Below are 23,165 nucleotides of genomic sequence, written 5' to 3' on the forward strand. Positions count from 1 at the left end.
TTCTTTAATTTATTTCAAAAATAATTCCTTGACAATTTACCTTAAAAATTACCTTGAAATTAAGAACTGCTGCATTATCACCTTCAATTTGATGTATCAACATTTTTGACTTCCTTTTTAGACTTTCCTTTTTACTTTTGACCTTTATTCATGATGCAGAACATTTAAAATGTTTTCTTAACATAATTTAACATAACAGTTTTATTTTTGATTAGAAATATATTTAAATAGAGAGCTCCTATCTTGCTGGTTATCAATCAAATTAAAATTAAAAAAAAAAGAGGCAAATTAAATGTAGTTAATTAGATATTTGGTCACTTTTAGTGCAATGGTCTGATAACTGGTCATTTAACTGCTAACTACTAACTTCAACACGGTTACAATTAGAGCAGCTTGATTGAGAACTACAGCAATGCACAACATTGACCACTAGAGGGCAGATTTCTGCTTCTGTTTTCTTTATGTAACACGTAAACCTTGGATTTACAGGATGTTATGTTAACATTTATTTCAAAATGATTCTTGACAATTTACCTTAAAAATAAGAAAGATATTCCTCTTTATTACCTTTAATTTAATTAATTGTTGACTTAGTTATTTGAAACTTGACTATATTCATGGTATAGAAAAAAATGTAATTGTATCTTCTTGCTCAAATTCTAGACATTTTTATTTTACTTTATTAATCTTTTTTTTTACTAGACATTGTTTCTTTATTGTGAATATACAAAATTAAATGAGTTGTGCTTTGATTTGTACATTTGTATAATCGTATTTTATTATATTTAATCTCAGCATTTTGAGTGTAATCTAGACATTCTGACTTTAACCGTGATATGAAACGTGACATTTATTTTATTCTATACATTTTGGGCTGTGTGATTTAGCAAAAATATCAAATACTTTCCCTGACGTTTCGTCCTTATTCCCAACTTATATTCTTGACACAAAAAAATCAAAACATGATTTAATTCTACTTTATTTTCAACATGTCAAGTTTGTTCTTGACATTGACCTTATGTGTTATGGAAAATAATACATTTTATTTAATTATTTTATTTTTTAAATTTTATTATGAAGGAGTGAGACCTCCTGTCCGTCGTCTTCCCCGTCTCTGATTCAGAACAGAGCGCTCTCCTGTGACGTCACGGCACTGCCGCCGCTTCGCTTCCTGTTTAATCTCCGCCTTCTTCTGCTGGTAGTGGAACGCGCCACAGCTGTGTCGCGCGCACACACTCACTCATTGATACGCACACACACATACGTATACAGTATATTTACATATACACACACACACCGAACACTGTGAAGTTCTGGAGCCGGGCGGAAGCTTCAACATTACGGGTACGTATTGTGCTGCGTCCGTACGAAAATTACGGATGTAACTCGGCGGCGTGGAGGAAAAAAAGATGTGGAGGGGAGAGGCTGAAGGGGAGACTACGCACGCACCCAAGTTTGAGCGTGAATTTACCGCACATTCTTTTTGACGCGTGGACGTTTCACGTCCTTCTGCTCCGCGCAATTGTAGACGATAAAACTATCGTCTACAATTGTCTTCGCGTTCGCAGTTTCGTGGTTTATTTGTATTTTTTAACTGCTGCGACGTCTTCGGTTTTTCTGCGTAAACCGTCGCTGAGCTGCGTTGTAATGAGAGGCAGCCGTGATGAGACTCACGCGATCCGTTAACATCGTGTGCTTTTCCGCCTTCTTTTTCTTGTTGGAATCTGGTTTCACTCTCCAGTGGAAACTGCGGATCTTTGCGACAGCGAACACTTGAAAAGGTGCGTAATTAATGGTGCGTAAAAAATCAATGTTACACAGTCACTGTGAAGACAAGACTCCGCCTGTAGGATGGGCGATATTTCAATAACGATATTTTACTGTGAAATAACTGTAGTATATAATGGCGGCCATTTATCGCGAAAATTATTGTTTTTTATTGATTTGAACAGTCAGATTTAAAACTTTAAATGGCCTTTTTGCTCCCCATTCATTAACTGTTCTTTTTACTTTTATCGCAATGTCAACACATTTAAACATTGTTGTCGTGATAAAAATGTATTCCCTAGGACCTAATACTTACGTCTTGCTCATCCACGGTTTGTCATTTTGCTGCCAATTTTAAAAAGATTTTTCTCACTTTTATTTACAAAGCTAACGTCATGCTACACTGGCACTGTTCAGCATTATCCAGCCGTCATTGACACATCCCATGTATGCTTGGTTCTTCGGGTCTGGGTCTTTTCGAGAGACCTTTGTATGCACGAAAAGACATCGTTCTCGTACAGTATGGTACCGTTTGGAATGGTAAAGCCTCCTGGGTCAGGCTTGTGTTCCGGTAGCTGGGATGTGGCCTTGTTATGCAAGTGGTTTCCCACATGTGCTACACTTCAGTTGTGGAAGTTAATCAGTCAAAATTCAATTATTCAGAAAAAGGTTGTCGACCCCTGATTTGAAGTCCACTGACGGCAGACGTTTTTCCTGCAAACATGGCGGAGTGACCTGACCTCTGGAGCTTTACAGACGTCTACAACACACTTGGACTGTTCCCAAATTAACGGTTGTGTCTGGTTTGATCCCCGACACAAGTCAGTACAAGCGGTGCGACCACAGAGCTGCTGCGATCTGACATCAACAAGCGCCAGAAGAAGACAATCTGTGGAATACGTTGCGACACAAATGTGTTGTGATGTCTTGGTGTCAGCTTGTCTTGTTTTGACAGCTCTGTATTTTCCTCTGGGACTGTCGAGTCGTCTGAGTTTGATCCGTCTGTAAACTGCGTGCCGTGGCCTTCGGCCCGAGGTGCCGGTTTTAAACGCTACACTGTGTTTGATCAATAATGCATGATATTTCATCAGGGATCAGTTTTCTGAGTGAATCTGGCAGCTCATCAAAACACAGCAGCAGGTTGTGACTTGGCTCAGGCTTAAAGGGATAGTTCAAATTTAACTGAACACATTTATTATTAACCCATCCTGTTGTTTGGCAACAGGATTTGGCATCCCTACTTCTCATTACCGTAACTCATAGACCCTCTGTGATATCTAGACAATTCAAAAACTATGGATTGGCGATCTGTCCAGGATGTGACCCCACCTTTCACCCTGTCAGCTGAGATTGGCACAGCACCCCCAAGAGACCCTCATGTGGAGGATAAAGCAGTAGAAGGTGGATGGATGGATACCGAAAAGCAGAGAAATAGAGCTTTGTTATGGTAGCCCCTCAGGACTTCCGCAGAACGACCGTCCAATCACAGACGAGATTCACCAGCCCGTCGCACGTTTGTGACGCCTGCTTCTCAGTCGCGTAATTCCTAAAAGGTTGGATAACTGCCAGATATAGAAAGTGAAAGTTATCTTGTAGAAAAAGGAAGCAGAAGCACTCACTCATTGAACATTTTTTGACAGTTCTACAGCCATAAAATCAAAATAAATCCAGACGGCCTTAATCATCATGATGGTCAGTTGAGTTGTTTTTTGTTTTAAGTTTCAAGACGTGAGTAAAAACCACCAGAGTCCTGGGTTTGCAACCAACCTGTGACTGATTCATGCATTCATCTCAAATGCCCAAATCACCTACCAACACATTTGAACTTGGCCGTTGGAGGCAGCAGTGGTTCGACAACATCCTGTGTGCTGTGACTTTAAAATCACTGAATTTCTCTCTGGACTTTGGTGCAGAGGGAGAGTTTGTTTATAAAGAGACACATTTCTTCTTCTGTGGTTGAAGAATTATGACTTTGGAATGACTCGGCAACAAATGTGTTGTTAACAGCGCTGCCTCTTTTACAGCTTCCTGTTACATATGCTGATGATTTCAAACACACACACAGAGAAAGCGAGAGAGAGAAAAGTTACAGGCTGTCTGGGCTCAGTCGACCTGAGAGGAGCTGATGTTTTCTACCTGGATGTTCAAAAACTGGCTTTTCTGTTGCCATTATTGTCAAACATTTCCTTGTTTGTGTCACCAAGAGAGTTATTTCTCTTGTTCCTTCCTCCCTCCCTCCCTCCTCCTCCTCCTCCCCTCCTGTGTCAGACTCACAAGCTTCTTCCTGGCTCAAGACTGCAGATCTGCAGCGTTGGCCAGAGCAGGCGTCCACAAGGCGGCATGTCTTCGTTCCATACGGGGCTACAGAGCCCACGCAGCCATAGTAGCACTGTTGTCATAGTAGCACACACAGCATTCTCCTTTTACTGTCGTCTTTTCGACCCAGAGCTGATGTTTCCCTTTTAATCTGAAGTGAAATGAAGACATGGGCAAATGTTATTTAGGTTTAAATGTTGTTTGTTTCGGTACCAAATCAACATGATGTGTTTATTTTGTCTTTTTGGGAGAACAATATTTGTTACACGGTTGGAGAATTGTGTCTTTGAAATGACTCGGCACAAACTTGTCCATAGTTCACGAATGGCTTAAAATGTATCGGACTAATGTCAGTATCGGTAGATACTCAAGTTTGTGATATCGGTATCGGACACAAAAAAGTGGTATCGTCCAGATATTCTGTGCAGAACAATGAGCCAGTAACGTTAAGCAAGAGAGCAAATGACGACATGATGCCTGTGTCTCACCAAAGACAATTACAAAGACTGTCTTTGTTCAAGATCCCAAGGACAATCACTTGTTCAGATGCAGAGTGTGCTGCGTTGCAAGTCAATAAAAGTGGACGCCCTTACAAGTTACCCTCCCATCTTAAGCTGTGTCAGCACATTCGGTCCTTGAATATGAGGGAATTGTTCTTGGAAAGTGCTTGAATTTTGTATGGGAATCCTGCTGTTAGTATACATAAACATTGTTCTCTTGGGCAGAGCAAAACGTTACTGATCTTCAAGTCTTTCAAAACAATTACCAACGAAATCATACATTTCTCCGAGTTTGTGCATTCACAGACGTTTCGGGAACTTAGCATACGTGTACGCTAACGACCATACTTGATCGGAAAAATCAAGCGGATGCAGCCAAGACAAACGGAGAGTTATCGGTGGGAACTGTTTGCTTCTAAGTGTGAAGGCCCTGGCCCAGGCTGACACCAGGATTCTCCTGCCTGACTGGCCTTTCATCAGGGAACCAGGTGTGTCCGAGGGAGCTGTACTGTAGAGCACCGTTCTCTTCTTCTTTGGTAGGAATGCGTCCTGTTCCCTGTGTCCACGGAAGTATACCAGGGCGTCATTATCTGATCCCAACCCCCTTTTATCTGAGCAGTAACAACATGCAAATGTGCTTTTGCATAGAGATTAAGCAGAATTATCTGCAGTCTGTGAGCAGGTGCAGGTAAATCATCATTAACGACAGTGTCCAAGCTGTTGCGTGAGTTATTTCTGTGTCCAGGTGAGGCATTATCGAGGTTAAAGTGCAAGTAGGACTGAAACAATGACAATGGTCGGTATTTCATTTTGAAATCGTGACATTTCGAGCAAAGTGTCCCCTGTTCATGGAGTGACAGTTAAACCAGTTGTTCAGGTTTGCATAAACTCAGACCACAACACACAATGCACAGTTTAATGACGCATGTCCACGTGTGGGGGGGTGAACGTCCACAGTCGGTGCTGGGGAATTTGAGGGGGAAGCTCCTCGAGACCTTGCTCTGTTCACACGTCGACACTGCGTGACAACCACTATTAATAAAAACATGAAACAAACCAACAAATGTTGACACACCAAAGCTCATGTGGGACACAAGCTGCTGATCTACTGTTGTCTCATGTCCCCAAGGTGAAACTGACTAATCCCAAAATGAACGTGTAAAGGAGGCAGCGTGTGCTGTGACGTAGTTTGATGTTTAACTGTCACCGTTGTCTTTTTTGCTCTCGCAGGTGTAGTGGTGTTTGCGGTGCTCACTGACCAGGACCCACAGGCATCATGGTGAACATCCCAGAATACTACGCGGGGAAGAACGTGCTCATCACTGGAGCAACAGGCTTCATGGGCAAGGTAATGCTGTGTTGTTTTGCCCCTCCATGAGCGTACGGCGTAACGAAGCTTATAAAAAGAGAGACTTAACTTATGCTTTTATTTTGAAAGGTTTTTTAATGATCTGGTGTTGGATCTTCTTTCCTCGTTGTTGCTGAAGGTGCTGCTGGAGAAGCTGCTGAGGTCGTGCCCGGGGGTTAAACTGGTGTACGTGATGGTCAGGTCAAAGGCCGGCCAGTGTCCGCAGGCTCGCATCGACGACATGGTCAACTGCAAGGTGAGAGAGGCAAACGACAAGCAACGACAAAATGAAACATTATTAGCATGTTGTGTAGTACGGACTACGACTGTTTTACGACGCTCACGTACCACTGGTGGTCCATGCACCACACTTTGGTCAGGCTCAGCGTTGCCTGTATTATTATTATTATTATTATGGTTGTTATTTTTCGTGTCCACCCTCAGCTGTTTGAAAGATTACGAGACGAGCAGCCCGACTTTGCTGAGAAGATCGTGGCGGTGAGCAGTGACCTCACGCTGCCAGAGCTGGACCTGAGTCAAGAGGACCAGAGCGTCCTGGCGGAAAACGTCCACATCGTCTTCCACTGCGCCGCCACCGTCCGCTTCAACGAGCCGCTCAAGTGAGTAGTGACTCTCTCTCTGTCTCTTACCTTCGCCGACGAGGTTCTGTTTGTCCTTCTGTCGGCAACGTCCTGTCTGCAGTACCTTTAAATTGCTCAATGCGATTTTTTTGTGATGTTAAGTTTTTATAGTCATTCCACAACTGTCGTAACAGGAAGTCGCCCCTTATTTGTTTTTTTTTGTCCCTTGTAGAGATGCGATGAAGCTGAATGTTTTGGCCACTCAGAAGATGGTGGCCCTGGCCCACAGGATGAAGCACCTGGAGATCTTCATCCACGTCTCCACAGCCTATGCCAACTGCAACCAGGAGCTCATCGAGGAACGCGTGTACCCTCCGCCCGTGGACTACCGCAAACTCATCGACGCCCTGGAGTAAGTTCTCGTGGACTTCCTGTGGAAATGACCCACTATGTTGACACAGATTTGAGAAAAAACAAACCCCGCTGTGGGCTTTTATCAGATTCTGTGTTTCCTGTGATTGCTCGATGTAGCGGACGGCATAATCCAGATTAAGGTGGAGCCGCAGGGTGACGGCATAAATGGCTTCTTCACATCGTTAATGTTGCAGAAGCTGCTTTTAGTGGAAGTGACATCAGTGAAGCTGAGTGAAGTCCGTGCGCTGAGCGGAGATTAGCAGAGATGTGATGTCATTTTGAGGAGACGTGTGTGTGTGTGTGTGTGTGTGTGTGTGTGTGTGTGTGTGTGTGTGTGTGAGACACAGCAGTGTTGTGGGCGATAATGTACAGATTAACAGACGCATAATCTACACAGCTGCTGTAGATTTCGTAGGATTGTAGACTGGGAGAATCATGTGACCGTCATGTAACTTTTATTTTATGTTTATATATATTTCAGTTTGCAAAGACCTTTTGTTGTTTTTTTTTGTTGGTCTGAAAATTCAAGGCCTTTGAAGGTTTTTGAAAACTACCCAAAATAGACATGGGTCATTGAAATCATAAAAATTTGAATTTGAAAAAAAAAAAAAATGTTTTTGCAAAGTTTATTGAAAATCACCTGAAATAGACATGGGTCCTTGAAATCCTTGAACGTTTTTGCATTCAAAAACATACAAGGACCTTGAAAGTTTTTGAAAATCAGAGTGTGTATATTTGAAAAGAGTGGGTTTATACTTGACAAGGTGAAAGTGTTCACAAACGTGTTGTTTCATATGTAAACATTAAGTGACGTGACAGGAAATCATGGTGGATTAGTTTGGAGCTGAGTTTGACCTTTTGTGACCCAGGTCTTTCTCTCAGGTGATGATGGTCACACGCTGCAACCATTCATGGATTATTAATGAATCTTATCATGTTCTAATTTTTTTCAGCTTCTTAAATCATGACAACAAATATACAGTTAAGAAAAAATAATAGTCAATATCAAAAAACAAAAAAAGATTTGTATTTTTAACTTTCCTTCAGCTGGATGGACGATGACCTCGTGTCTGCGTTGACGCCCAAGCTGATCGGCGAGCGTCCGAACACCTACACTTTCACCAAGGCCTTGGCCGAGTATCTGGTGCAGCAGGAGGCCGGAGACCTGAACATCGCAATCGTCAGACCCTCCATCGTAGGCGCCAGCTGGAAAGAGCCGTTCCCTGTGAGTGACCTTGAAAGTTTTGCATTTCAAATTTTTTTGAAGTTAGTGAATTAAAAAAAAATTCAAGGCCCTTGAAAGTTTTTGAAATCACCTGAAATAGACATGGGTCCATGAAATCCTTGAAAGTTTTTGCATTTGAAAAAAAATAAATCAACACCCTTGATAGCTTTTGAAAATCACCTGAAATAGACATGGGTCCTTGTTTTTAAGGCCCTTGAAAGTGAAAAACTGGGGTTCATTGACTTGCTTTGGCTCAACTGTTGAAGGGAATTCACTGCATTGCTGCGTAGGAATCATTCATTCACTGTGTGCCAGTTTAATTAAGATTAACTCAAGTTTGGCTCCGTGTGTGTTATGTCAGTTGGCTTCTCCTTCTCGTTTCTCCTTTTCTTGTTCTCTTCCTCAAATGTATTCGTATATGTAGCTTTTAGTGAGTGAGTGAGTCCAAACTGAACAATATGACTTAAGATACACTTCTGTAATCTTATGTGGGCTAAAGTCAGCCTTTGTTTGTATCACTTCCAGCACAGTTCACTCCCTGCACCAAATTCCACAGAGAAAATTGGCGTTTTTACACCACAGCACACAGGAGTAGTTGATCCACTGCTGCCTCCATCAGTACGTTCAAATGTGATAGTTTTTCACTGACGTGTTTGAAATCCGTTGTTCCGATTTACATCAATGACACAAACTTACCACAAGAGGCAGCAGTAGACCGGCACCTCCTGTGTCCCCTGTGAGCTAAAAACTCTCATTTTCTCTATGGGCTCTGGTGTGGGAGAGGAAGCACCTTTACAAACGTTGATTTTTCAGCCAGAAAATGCTGTTTAACAACGAGATAAAGGTGCCGACGTGTTCTTGAGAAATCAAAGACAACAAGCAGGTGTAGGTTTTATAAGGTGAGCCTTTTGTTGGGTAGTTGAAACCTGTTTTTCTCTTGTGTCCATGAACGGCAGAGTCCAGGCACTTTGTGTCCATACCTGATACGACCTCACTTGTTGTAGGATCTTAGACTCGGCTGTTTTTGTTGTTGGTCTGTTCCTTGAAAGTTTTTTAAAATCACCTGAGATAGACATTGGTCCTTGAAAGTTTTTCAAAATCGACATGGGTCATTGAAATCATAAGAAGTTTGGCATTTGAGGAAAAAAAAAATAAAGGCCCTTGAAAGTTTTGAAAAAGTCACCTGAAATCTATACTGGGTCCTTGAAAGTTTTGCATTTTTTAGGTCCTTGAAGGTTTTTGAAAATTTCCCTTAATCAATGAAATCATTAAAAGTTTGTGAATTTGAAGTGAAAAAACTCAAGGCCCTTGAAAGTTTTGAAGTCCACCTGAAATGGACATGGTTCCTTGAAATCCTTGAAGGTTTTTGCATTAAGAAATTCAAGGCCATTAAAAGACTTTGGAAATAAACTGAAATAGCCATGGGTCCTTGAATTGCATTTGAATCCTAAACCACTCCTTTTAATAGGTTACACTTTGCTACTGATTTAATCTCGAGTGTGACCTTCTTCCTCCTCCTCCTCCTCCTCCTCCTCCTCCTCTGTCAACGCTTCACTGCTGCCAACACTCAGGACATCTATTCTGTTGAGCAGTGAGAACACTGAGAGGACGATGATGATGATGATGATGATGATTGTGAGAGTGGGAATGTGAGGAATGTAGAGTAAAGGAGGAGGACGAGGACGAGGAGGAGGAGGTCGTCTCCACGACTTTACACACACACTTTGAATTACTTGGGTACAAACTTATTCAAATCTTTTTTTGACTCTTTCAGGGATGGATTGATAACTTCAATGGCCCGAGTGGAATATTCATTGCAGTAAGTACGAAGAGGAAAAACTTTGATCACCCTTTGTTGTTGTTGTTGTTGTTGTTGTTGTCGTTGTCGTTGTCGCACAGGGCCGGACAACGAGACCTGGTGCTAATACGGTCGATCCTGTTCCATCGTCAAACGGTTTATTTCCGTAGTTTGGGGGAACCTGAACGGAACATGTGTTAGATGTAAAAGTAAAATTGGTTAAAAAAAAAACGAAATCTACTGACACTTTCATCACAGAATAAAACAGTGGACGGAAATGTTGGGGGGGCGGGACAAACTAGGGAGAGAACCAATCAGAAGAGAGGACTATTGATAAGGGATCTCTAAGACTGATCTCTGCGAGGTACGGAGGTTAGCTTGATGAACCTGGATGGAAATGACAGCATTAGGAAGAAAGAGGAAGAGACGACATATGGTAGAACTAAATCACGTGGAGACGAACCTTAAAGGAAAAAAATCGGTAGTTTAGTCGTAAGACTAAAACCAAATCAAAATTGACTGTCAAAGCTAACACTGCGTCGCCCCCTGTAGGCTGGAAAGGGCATCCTGCGGACGATGAGGGCGTCGAACGACGCCGTGGCAGATCTGGTGCCCGTCGACGTGGTCATCAACGCCACGGTGGCTGCGGCCTGGTTCTCTGGATCGCAGACCAGCAACAGGTTGGCACTTTTTACATGTTTGTGTTTTTTAGAATTTTGGAATTTGAAAAGACGGTGATTTATCCGGTCAGTTCATACTGTCCCATGACGCTTTTATCCATGTTTATTTTGTTAAACTGTCTATTTGAGCCACACTTCACATCATTGTTATCGCCTGAATCTTCCTTATTTGACCTCAGTGCCATAACTCAAATTTGGAAGAAATGAGAGAAAAGCAAAGAATAGAACATACTTATACTGACATGCTTTCCTCGTTACATGTTCAATATGAGGTTTTCATGAAAGTTCATGATCAATTATGACGCACAAGCATTTGATTTTCTCTATTTACATGAATCCAATCAATAACCAGTCTCATTGATATGTAAGATATCTGATCTGACAAATTTGAGCTGTAAATGTCAGTAAATGTTGTTTCCCTTTCTTCTCCTCACAGGTCCAAGAACATCCTGGTGTACAACTGCACGACCGGTGGGATTAACCCGTTTCACTGGGGAGAAGTCGGTAAGTGGCCCCTCCCTCTCTCTGGAGAGCAGAGCTGAAATGTGGTGTTCAATAACAGGGACCCGGTTGTAATGTGATGCCGCGCTGCCACACCCAGATTTTTCATGAGCCTTTGTTCACCTGTTCCTGATTTTTTTGGACAAGGCTCTCACTTTGTGATTTTTTTATCAGATTATACACAACAAATAATTGGCCTTTACTCCCATACTTTAAACATGAGAGTTCTTGATCTGCTAGTTTTTTTTTTTTTAGATTTCCTCATTTGGATTAAAAACGTGTCATTGTTTTTCCACACACACACACACACAAGGAAGATTAAATGTGTCGGCATGTTTCAACTTGCACAACAGGAACTAAACGTCTGAGTCATAGACAAGTTTTCACTGGAGGAATTGAAGTGTTTGTACAACTGTTTAAACAAAACATCAGTTTGTTTAAAAACCAGCGAATGCAGTTTTTGTTTATTAAGAGTATAGTTGTCTGTATTTACCTTTATTTTACCATCACGCAGACTTTTTTTGACCGGAAACTGAAGTTTACGTTTCCTTGTAAAAACCTGCACCAAAACAGAAAATCAGTGATTTTAACAATTTAACATCACAGCACACAAGATGTTGTTGACCCGCTGCTGCCTCCATCAGTGAGTTCACATGTGTTATTTTTGTGACACAAACTGACCACACGAGGCAGCACAGTCCACCAGCAGCTCCTGTGTTCGCACACATTTGTTTTTTTGGTTTAAACTCTTTATATAACCTTTATTTTCCAGTTAGAAACGGCTGCTTAAGAGTGAGATAAAGTGACAAACATATTCTTAAGATACTGTGAACTTGGCAAGCATAGGTTTTATTTGGTTAGCCTTTTGTTGAGTGGTTAAAAACCAGTTTTACCTCGTGTCCTCCAAGAGCAAGCATGCACGTTCAGCACAGGGAGTGTGTGAGTCCTTTATAAAAACTTAAATAAATGAGTTCTCAAAAGTTCTCAAATCCTGTGTGTGGGGTTGAGAGGTGGACGCAATCAAATCCAAGGTCACATGACACCTGTGCAATCTGAGGAAGATTATGTAATATGATTGAAAGTTCCAGAACAGCTATTAATAGACTGTAATCCAGGGGCATTGTGACCTTTGGAGAATATGGTCTTACATAGGCCACGGAGGTGACGACCTTTGTGGGCCACAATCTGAAGGAGGAGGCTACACTGAGCTTCCTTTTCTTACAATTGTATTGTTTTGTGGATCTCGTGTTTTAGATTGTGTTCTTATGTGATCTTAATTTACTGGCACGACCACGGTTTTAAGATCCATCCCGTTTCTCATTTATTCATTTACCCCCTTTTGCTTCTTGGAATCGAGTTACAAGGAGGAGTGGTTAAAATCTAGCCCTGTGAAATGACACGCCCCTTCAAGAACGCTAGTAAATGCAACACGTTTTTGCCAGAGATTCGACAAAGGCATCATCAGTACGGATGAGCTGATATGATATTTGATATCGGTCCGACACTGTTTAAAATCGCTGTTTCGGATATGGGACTGATAGAAATGTAAAATTTGGTACAATCCAATGATTTGTTTTATGCGCTCCCTCACTTGATTTGTTAATCAGCAGGTTGCTTCCTAAGCCCCGCCCGCAAACAAAAAACCACGGCACAAAGAACAAGTATATTTTGAAACAAAGAAATTACAATATTTTTGAATGATAAAATCAATATTTTTTGTGCTAGAGGCAAGAGGATTTTTTCTTCTTTTTTTGGAAACAGAATATTTGTTACACAGTTGGGAGAATTCTGTCTTTGAAATGGCTTGCGCAAATGTGTTCCTTGTTTATAGGAGTAAAATGAGTGCATCAGACTGATATCCGTATAAGCAGATACTTGACTTTGCGATTAACGGACATGAAACCACTAACGACCGCTTCTTGAATCTCTGGCAAAAACAGGGATGTCCTGTTTTCTCAGCGGTAGGTTTTTAACAATTCTCTGGGGACAAGGTGAATTGAAAGAGAAATGGGACTGGACCTTACTCGAGGTCGTGAAAGAAAGCAACGAAACCTTGATGCCCGTTGATGAATTGTGCTGACCCACCCCTCTGTTTCTTAGAGTACCATGTAATATCCACATTCAAGAGGAACCCCCTCGAGCAGGCCGTCCGTCGGCCCAATGTAAATCTCACATCCAATCACCTAATCAATCAGTACTGGATCGCCGTGAGCCACAAGGCTCCGGCGTTCCTCTATGACCTGTACCTCAGGCTGATTGGACGAGAGCCCAGGTAACCTCACCGCCGCCCCGCTCCCCACCTCTCTGCTGTTTTTAACACCAACCCTCCTCTCTTACGCGCACAAACATCTCTGCTGCTTTTACTCCTGTGACTTTCTGCTGGCGTGGTGGGCTAACGTCGTAGCTGCTTACGATGCTTGTATAGTTCTTTGTAGAAAAGTGAAGAATGTATAACCCAGCGACTCTCCTGTATGACGGGTTCTGCACGCTTTACCTCTTCTACCAATGTGTAGTGGGGTTTTTTCAGTTGGGTTTCCAAATTGCCGGTCCTAGAAGAGGTGGATTTCACTCCGGAGACACCGCCTTTGGGAGCCCAACCTAGGTGTCCATACCTTTCCAAAACAAAGGGCAACCTCTGCTATAGCGGCTGAACACAAAGCCGCAGTGTTGTTTTTGTGCCACATTCTTGACTGCGCCCAAGTATGTTTTGTACATACGTTCTTTATCGTAAGCTGGGAGACGCGCTACACAATGTTCGCAGTCATTACCGATTTTGAAAAGACTTTGGAGTTCACACTTACCGACTGGATCACACAGATTTTGAGGAAAACATGTTAAATTACAACTATATTCCTGTAAAATTACCACTTTATTCTCGTAATTTTATGACTTTTTCAGTATAGTGACTTTATTCTCGTAATTTTATGACTTTTTCAGTATAGTGACTTTATTCTCGTAATATTACAACTTTATTCTCGTAATATTAAGACTTTTTCAATATTATGACTTTTTCAATATTAAGATTTTTTCAATATTAAAGCCTTTTCAATATAGCGACTTTATTCTCGGAATATTGCGACTTTTTCAATATTATGACTTTTTCAATATTAAAAACTTTTCAATATTAAAACCTTTTCAAAATAAAGACTTTTTCAATATAGCGACTTTATTCTTGGAATATTGCGACTTTTTCAATATTATGACCTTTACAATATGAGAACCTTTTCAATATAGCGACTTTTTCCAATATAGCAACTTTATTCTCGGAATATTGCGACTTTTTCAATATTATGACCTTTACAATATGAGAACCTTTTCAATATAGCGACTTTTTCCAATATAGCAACTTTATTCTCGGAATATTGCGACTTTTTCAATATTATGACCTTTACAATATGAGAACCTTTTCAATATAGCGACTTTATTCTCGGAATATTGCAACTTTTTCAATATTATGACCTTTTCAATATAGCGACTTTTTCCAATATAGCGACTTTATTCTCGGAATATTGCGACTTTTTCAATATTATGACTTTTTCAATATTATGACCTTTTCAATATAGCAACTTTTTCCAATATAGCGACTTTATTCTCAGAATATTGTGACTTTTTCAATATTATGACTTTTTCAATATTATGACTTTTTCAATATTATGACCTTTTCAATATGAAAACCTTTTCAATATAGCGACTTTTTCCGATATAGCAACTTTATTCTCGGAATATTGTGACTTTTTCAATATTATGACTTTTTCAATATGAAAACCTTTTCAATATAGCGACTTTTTCCAATATAGCAACTTTATTCTTGGAATATTGCGACTTTTTCAATATTATGACCTTTACAATATGAGAACCTTTTCAATATAGCGACTTTTTCCAATATAGCGACTTTATTCTCGGAATATTGCAACTTTTTCAATATTATGACCTTTTCAATATAGCGACTTTTTCCAATACAGCGACTTTATTCTCGGAATATTGCGACTTTTTCAATATTATGACTTTTTCAATATTATGATGTTTTCAATATAGCGACTTTTTCCAATATAGCGACTTTATTCTCAGAATATTGTGACTTTTTCAATATTATGACTTTTTCAATATTATGACTTTTTCAATATTATGACTTTTTCAATATTATGACCTTTTCAATATGAAAACCTTTTCAATATGAAAACCTTTTCAATATGAAAACCTTTTCAATATAGCGACTTTTTCCAATATAGCAACTTTATTCTCGGAATATTGTGACTTTTTCAATATTATGACTTTTTCAATATTATGACTTTTTCAATATTATGACTTTTTCAATATGAAAACCTTTTCAATATAGCGACTTTTTCCAATATAGCAACTTTATTCTCGGAATATTGCGACTTTTTCAATAGAAGGACTTTATTCTATGCGCAGATTAAATCGTGTTTTCTGGTACAAATCAGGTCGTGATAAAGTGCGTACTTGTGTGAACTCAACACTGTGGCACAATAATGACAGGCGAGCAGTGGCGGCACCGTCACAGAAGACCCTGCGTCCTGTTGACTCTCAGTAAGACCATGTCGTACTGTCTGTGTCGTCTCTGTCTCTGTCGTGTGTGTGTGTGTGTGTGTGTGTGTGTATGTGTCTCTCTCCTACAGAATACTGTATAAACATGACCTTCAAGACCAATCCCTTAGAGCAGGCCTTCAGAAGGCCCAATGTCAATCTGCGCTCCAACCCTTTTACTAATCAGTACTGGACCGCCGTCAGCCACACACTGCCGGCGCTGCTCTATGACGGCTATCTCAGGTTGACAGGCCGCAAGCCCCGGTAAGGTCGCAACTGCCCCCCCGACCCCCATCCTTGACCCCTCCCTCTCCTCCTCCCCCTGCATCAGTTGGCCCCGAAAACGTTCCCACGTGTTTCCACACGCACATGAACCTGGTTTATACTCGCTGTAGTGTGTGCAGAACAGCCACCGTAACTGTAAAACTTAATAAAATAAACGTTTATTTTTTTTAATTACTACTATGATCTGTCACAAACGTACGTCAAGGAATAAAGTTGTAATTATTATTCAAGCAAAAATCTCAGTTCAGCTGCAAACCTGTGCCAAGATGAGGTACAAGGAGCATTTTGTAAAGAGCTTCACAATCACTTTTTTAATAAAATACTGTAGTCTCATAAAATTACGACTTTATTCTCGTAATATTATCAATTTTTTAATAAAATACTTTATTCTCATAAAATTACAAATTTATTCTCGTAAAATTACGATTTTTGTAAAAAAAATCTTAATTTTTTCTTGTAAAAATTATGAGCATAATAAGTATATGTATGTATATATATATATATATATATATATATATATATATATAACCCTAACCCATACATATGTACATATGCTAAGGGTCAGAAAATTCCTAGGAACTTTCCATGGGGAAGGTTCCAAGGAACTTTGGAAATTGCCAAGACAATGAATGAGAATTAACTGTTAAATTGTTGTTAATTGAAAGAAACTATGTCATATAGACAAATATAAAATGACATAAGCAGACATGTATGCAACATTATACAATTATTTAAAAAACGTGATCGTGAGTAGAACTTGACCGACGCTTGATTCTTTTCATTGAACAACAAAAACATGCACAGCAATGACAATGAGCTCAAACTACTTGTTAATCTACATTACACCTAAAACAATTAGTGGGTGCAGCTTTGTTTTTCTTTTAGCCAGCACTTAACCTTTGTTTTAAAGACTTTTATATCTGATATTAAGTTGATTTCAGTTGACAGTGTGTTCCCGTGAGTCGACAGCAGTCACCTGTTTTTGGAAGGACGTGGACAGAGGCTCCGGGGCGAGGCTGTGAAAACATTTGAACATTAATTTCAGGAAAACACAGACGAGTGAAGCTCTCAAACACACACGAGTATAAACGAGGCTTCACCCTCCTCCACGTTGGTGTGTGTCGTGTTTTAAAGACTGTGTGGGAGCGAGGGAGTGTGTGAGATGTAGGTAAAAACCAGAGCAGGTTCATGGAAACAAAGGTTGGCATGAGTGTCTCTTCTTTTTGTGATTTAGTTTTAAAACCGACTCAAATCATTTGATGACGATAAATAACTAAATGAATAAATGTGTCTTGTCTCTGCTGCTTTTCTGCCAAACTACGCAGCAATCTCAGACGACTGTTGGATGAAATAGTTGAACATAATTGAACCACAGTGTTTGTCTGAAATTAATTTTGTCGTTAAAGCTTCACTGTGTGTGTGTGTGTGTGTGTGTCGGTGTGTTGGTGTGATTTGATCCTCTCATTCTACATGTTTTCTCTGCATCTGTGTGCGACTCGCTGCATGTTTGTCGCCGGCTTCTTAATCCTCTGTTTCCCCGGGAGGAATCTGAGTCGTCATGTTCTGCTTTGACCGGTAAAATTATTTCAAAATAGAGCTCCGTTAGCTGGCGTCACGCGATCCTGTCGCCATGTTGGCAGGAAGTGACGCGTTTACCGAGCTTTCACCATTATGCAGTTCTAGCACGACTCCACTCTTATTTTGCTTCGATAGTATCTGGTGTTTTTTTAGTACCTGCTCTGACGAGGTTCTAATTGAGCAACTTATTGTTCCAAAATCTACGTACAGTTCCAAAATGTTGCCTGCCAACATGGCGGAGTAAAAACAAACCAAGGTCACGTGACACCTGGAGCTCGATATAATAACTGGAACGCAGCTGATTTTAATGACAAATTGTCACAGATATCCAGGGAATGACTCAGATTCCCTCACAGTTCATCCTCTCATTAATACAGCCTTTCTCACACTAACCCCTTCAATTTGTTCACAAGTGGTTATGAATCATTTAAATTGAGCAGAAATAACACAAAACAAACATATAAGAACTGGATTCATTGGTGTTAACAGGACGACGGTTTGTTTACCAGCTATAGTTTTTACATGTTCTTTTGGTGAATTATTGAAACTAAATTAGTTTCACTGATTTATTCTCTGTCCTCCTGTTGTTGCACACAGATTAAATCCAGTTATTTTCCACAGTGCTATGCTTGAACAAACCTCTTTTTTTCATTGGCAAATGTGTTAAAATACATTTTGAAAATTGCACTATAGTTAATTTATATTATAATACAAGTCTATAAACGTACACTGTAAAAAAAAAAAACTAAAAAAACACCCAAAATCCCAAAGCTAACGCTCTATTTTAAATAAGATTAATGCATGTTTTGGTAACTGTTGATGTCATTAAAGACGTTGACAAACACATAGCACTGTATCGCCCAAATTACATATGTTACAATTATTGGAGAAAGAAATTGGTATATAAATCATAACCATGACATGATCTGGATGATTTAGAATGAATTGTATAGTATGATATCGCCTCTCTGTCCATCAGAAGACGTCAGATTGTTCTTCTTGTTTCTCACTGCTCTTTGATTATAACCATCTTTTTATCCATTCCTCTTCCTCCTCCTCCTCCTCCTCCTCCCTGAACTCGTTCATGGTCAGGATGATGAAGACGATCACACGCCTCCACAAAGCCATGATGGTCCTGGAGTATTTCACCAGCCACTCGTGGGTGTGGAACAACGACAATGTGACCATGCTGCTCGGTCAGATGAGCACCGAGGACAAGAAGGTCAGTCCATCAGAAGATCCACGAATTTAACAAACCCAGGTCCAGCACCATTCGTTTTTGGTTTGGTTTTTTCCATCAGTGATAGAACCTGGTACCTGGTGTGTTTTTGTTCTTTTTTAGTACCTGCTCTGATGAGGTTGAAATGATAAAATGTGACGTCAACAGACTGCCGGCCTCTGATTGGTCAGAGAGTGTCGTCACTCCAGTCATGAGCGCGACGTCCGACACAAGAATCAAAGCAAACAATTAAAAAGACTTAAAAATCCTACTTATAGATCCAAAATCTACTTAGATCCAAAATCTACTTATAGATCCAAAATCTACTGAGTTCTAAAATCTTCTTAATTTCAAAATCCCGGTGATCATGAGCCGAATCACAGCCCTTTCAGTTGTATTTCAGTTCAGTGACCGTGTAAGACATTCCATACTGAACTGGAATTAAACAAGTAAAAACTCAAATAAATTGGCTTAATTAATGGGAAAATACGCCCAAAAACCCATTAATCGATCAAGATATTTGGCGAATAATTTATTAATGAAATTATAAGTCAGGCGTTCCAAATGAAACCCTTTGGTGGACCAACGTTGGCCCACCAGCCCCAGTTTGGGCAGCCCTGATTTGAAAATCGTGTCAAGATCATGGAAATATTCCGGTGTTTTAAGCCTGGTAAGTAACGTTTAGGTTAAGATGCAAATCAATTCAAAAGGACTTTATTTAAATAAAGAGATTTATCTTCAGCTGCTGAGGCGACAAAAAATCAGGATATAAATAAAATGTAAATGACACAGAACACAGGGTTTTTTTGCACGTCCAGAATCAAACGCAGCTGCAGATTTTGCAAACTAACAAAAAAGGAGGCTGTAAAAGACGTCATAGGCTTCTGTGTGAGGAGTTTGTCATTTTTAAAACATAAACACTTTCTTTGTGTGTGTTTGTGTGTGTAGGTGTTTAACTTCGACGTGCGTCAGCTGCACTGGGCGGAGTACATGGAAAGTTACTGCATGGGAACCAAAAAGTACGTCCTGAACGAGGAGCTGTCGGGGCTGCCGGCCGCACGGAAACACCTCAACAAGTGGGCACCAACACACACACACACACACACACACACACACACACACACACACACACACACACACACACACACACACACACACACACACACACAAACTCAAATTAACGGTCTTAATCAATGGACGAAGACCCAAAAACCCATTCATCGATCAAGGTAGTTGGCGATTGATTCATTAATTGAGGAATAATCGATTAATCTTTGCAGCCCCAATATTTATGTCATATTTGATCATTTTAAGGGGCCTAAGTCTAGCTGTCCAGACTTTCTCTTTCAGTATTTCTTTTTAATAATTAACACTTTACCGGGCAAAGAACTATATTTGGTAACTTCTGGAGACGCCCAACACTGCGTCGCCATGAAATTTGACCAATCATTGGAGGCCTGCGACGCTCAAAACTTCAAGTCTTCTCCTGCATCTTCAGTAATATCTCAAAAACCAAGTGTTGGAGCAGCAGTCTCTGAGGACCAGGATTGGGAAACACTGTCCTAAAAGGTTCTAAAATAACATTCCCTTCACTTTATTTGTGTTCTTTCTTGTATGGTCTTACACGTATATATGGGCAAGGAACCATACACAGTTTCATCTCTCTATTTAAGCTCACATAAATAATTTAACATACACCGATTTAATGGAAACAAATGTGTGATTCTCCTGTGTCTCAGGCTCAGGAACATCCGCTACACCTTCAACACCGTCCTGGTGGTGCTGATCTGGCGCGTGTTCATCGCTCGCTCCCAGATGGCTCGAAACATCTGGTACTTTGTGGTGAGCCTCTGCTTCAAGTTCCTCTCCTACTTCAGAGCGTCCTCCACCATGAGATAGTGTGGCGTTGGAGGGCGGCGGCCAGAGGAGAGGGAACACCAGCTCTCTCTTGTGACGCCACACAGCCCCCGCGCTCTGCCGTGGCCCCAGACGGACCTACTGGACGAGCATATCTCAGATTATCTAACGTCATCGCTATCATTTCACGCAACGGGTGTGGCTTTATCTCCACGGCGCTCACACTCGACAGCACTCCGGGCTATTTTAAGAGGCGGGACCCATGCGCGTCCCGATCACCGTTCGTTCCCTTGTCGCTGTTCTGCAGCTTTCCTCCGACCCTGTCTCTAGATCGCGTCTCGACGTGGACGCAGCACAACTCACATCCTGCCAATGGATTTTGCTCTGCTGGCTGTTTAATCTTAATCTTAATCTTGTTTCTTTCATGGCTTCAGCTGCTGCGTGACTTCGGAAACTACTACTACTTTGTTTTTGTTTGTGTTGTTATTCACAGAGTTTAGATGTTTTATTTTAAACACATAATCATGGCTGCCGACAGAGAAACTTAACAACAGCCTCACCTCAGAAAAAGTCTATAATATTATAAAAATATCACTTTTTCTTGTTGGACACTCCCACACCAAAGACCATTGAAAAAAATCAGTGTTTTTAAAATGGTAGTTACACAGGAGCTGCTGGTGCACTGCTGCCTCGTGTGGTCAGTTTGTGTCATTGAAGCAAATCTGTCTGAGAAGCATTTCACAAAATAACACTTTTGAACTGCTGTCGAGGCAGCAATGGATCAACAACTCCTGTGTGATGGGATGTAAAAATGCAGATTTTATGTACAGGCTTTGGTGCGGGATTTATATCGGAAAACTAATGTCAGTGTCCAGTCATACGTGGCTGTCAAATGACAAAAATAACAGTCATATTCATTATAGACTTGAGTAGGTGTAGAGTTTATTCAATGAGACTTTTGGTAAGAGGCTAAAGTCGGCGTCTGTCAGTGCCTCATTCAGCCCTTTAAAGTCATCGCAGTTGGACTATAAATGAGCTCAGTCGGATCCTGGACCGACTCGTGAAGACTGACTTGCAGCTGATGTTCTTGCGCGGAAGCTCTTTTCCGACAGCGTGGAACACTCCTGCACGTCCCCTCTTCTTCAGCGCAGCACAAAGCAGATTGAGCTAAAAATGGCCGCCAGCCGAACCTTGCACGTCGACCTCCTGCCGCTGCTTCACGTTCCGTTTCCTCGGAAAGTCCTTTGTGACGATCTCATAACCTCTGTTTTGCTAAAATACCTCGATGTTAACGTGGTCACCTTTGGCCCCTCCTCCTTCTCATGCTTGGGATTGTGCACTTTCATTACTGGATAACACCCACACCGATGAGTGTTAACACTACACTCCATTACTAAAACTGTAGCTCACAGTTCTGTGTGGTTCATCCTGATCCATTGCTTCTGTAAAGAGATGGTAGGTAATCCGCTTTCCTCATGTATATACTGTTACACACCTGTTGAACGCTGTTTGGACAGGAATCATTCGTCGATGCCATATTAAAGGGGAGGGTTCAGATTTTTTTTTAAAGTGTGCTTGTATGAGGCGCTCACTCCCCTCGTGTTAGAAGGTCAACGCCAATGTGGACACAAGGGAAAACCTTGTTTGTTGCTTTTTCTCCCTGTTTCGAACAGGAAACTGAAGTTTGTGAACCACTTACTCTCCTGCACCAAAGTCCATAGAGAAAATCATCGTTTTTAGCTCGCAGGGACACGGGAGCTGCGGGTCTGCCGCTGCCTCGTTTGGTAAGTTTTTGTCACCGAGGTGAATCCAAATCAAGCATTTCAAACACAGAAGTCACAAAATGAGCAAGTTTGAACTTACTCCTGGGAGTCGCGTGGATCAACAACTCCTGTCTGCTGTTGTGTAAAATGGCTGATTTTCTCTATGCAGTTTGGTGCAGAGCGACACAGTCAGAACAAACTCTACCTCACTTTGGAAAAAAACCCTGAACTTTCCCTCGTAAGTTGTAACTCAAACATGTCCCTGTGATGTAGCTTCACTCATCTGTGCGTCGTGTTTATCATAGGAAGAGCGCAAAATTGTGCCTGAACTTTTGTCGATAACAAATGTGAAAAGAGGAAAAAAAAAAAATCAGATCTATGTTTTCTAATTATTTTGTGTACAGCTCTATTTAGGTAGAAATATTAACAGACGGGTGTATTTTTGTGCTGATGACCATTGCGTGGCTGTTTTTTGTTGACAAAGCTTCAGCTGCTGTGAATAAACAAAACGTGTGAGCAGGACGTTCAGAGCTGAAGGAAGTAGCTGTTGTGAAATAAGATGCTCTGTGGTGACTGTAAATGTTACAATAACGGCCTGAATCTTCTTCAGAGTCCTGAACACATTCATAAAAACTGTCATCGTGTGGACTTCGAACTCGGTAAAATGATGCCCCCTGCAGGAAAAAAAACTTACTCTACGTTGTCATGTTCTCGAAGCGTATGGGGTTAAGTTGAGGGGGGTGCAGCGATCACATCTATAGCTTTCGTTACACTAAAGCTAGCGGGTA

The 23,165-nt window shown here is 40.9% G+C and overlaps 1 protein-coding gene across 3 annotated transcripts; it reads left to right on the forward strand.

The window, feature by feature from the left end:
* The first annotated feature begins 1,186 nt into the window (after positions 1-1,186).
* far1 (fatty acyl CoA reductase 1) lies at positions 1,187-21,635 on the forward strand. Of its 3 annotated transcripts, none has more exons than XM_058644540.1 (13): positions 1,187-1,344; positions 5,814-5,931; positions 6,071-6,187; positions 6,376-6,551; positions 6,745-6,924; positions 7,974-8,151; positions 9,926-9,970; positions 10,502-10,629; positions 11,066-11,133; positions 13,231-13,402; positions 18,631-18,760; positions 19,706-19,833; positions 20,497-21,635. In XM_058644540.1, exons 2-13 carry the CDS (start codon positions 5,860-5,862, stop codon positions 20,654-20,656), a joined length of 1,554 nt encoding a protein of 517 aa, XP_058500523.1. In that variant the 5' UTR covers positions 1,187-1,344; positions 5,814-5,859; the 3' UTR covers positions 20,657-21,635. The 3 variants fall into 3 exon arrangements, with proteins under 3 accessions (XP_058500523.1, XP_058500524.1, XP_058500525.1); XM_058644541.1 differs by lacking the exon at positions 13,231-13,402 and adding an exon at positions 15,768-15,939; XM_058644542.1 differs by lacking the exon at positions 1,187-1,344 and adding an exon at positions 1,400-1,781.
* The last annotated feature ends 1,530 nt before the right edge of the window (positions 21,636-23,165 follow it).

This window comes from Solea solea, chromosome 12, assembly GCF_958295425.1.
Source record: "Solea solea chromosome 12, fSolSol10.1, whole genome shotgun sequence".
NCBI classification, from domain to species: Eukaryota; Metazoa; Chordata; class Actinopteri; order Pleuronectiformes; family Soleidae; genus Solea; species Solea solea.

What these genes read in the sequence shown, in the direction of transcription:
- far1 (XM_058644540.1), top strand. Translation starts at nt 5,860, where the DNA reads ATGGTGAACATCCCAGAATACTACGCGGGGAAGAACGTGCTCATCACT. An exon ending in CGCTTCAACGAGCCGCTCAA is followed by an intron (nt 6,552 to 6,744) that starts GTGAGTAGTGAC and finishes TGTCCCTTGTAG; the next exon opens with AGATGCGATGAAGCTGAATG. An exon ending in CTGATTGGACGAGAGCCCAG is followed by an intron (nt 13,403 to 18,630) that starts GTAACCTCACCG and finishes GTTCATGGTCAG; the next exon opens with GATGATGAAGACGATCACAC.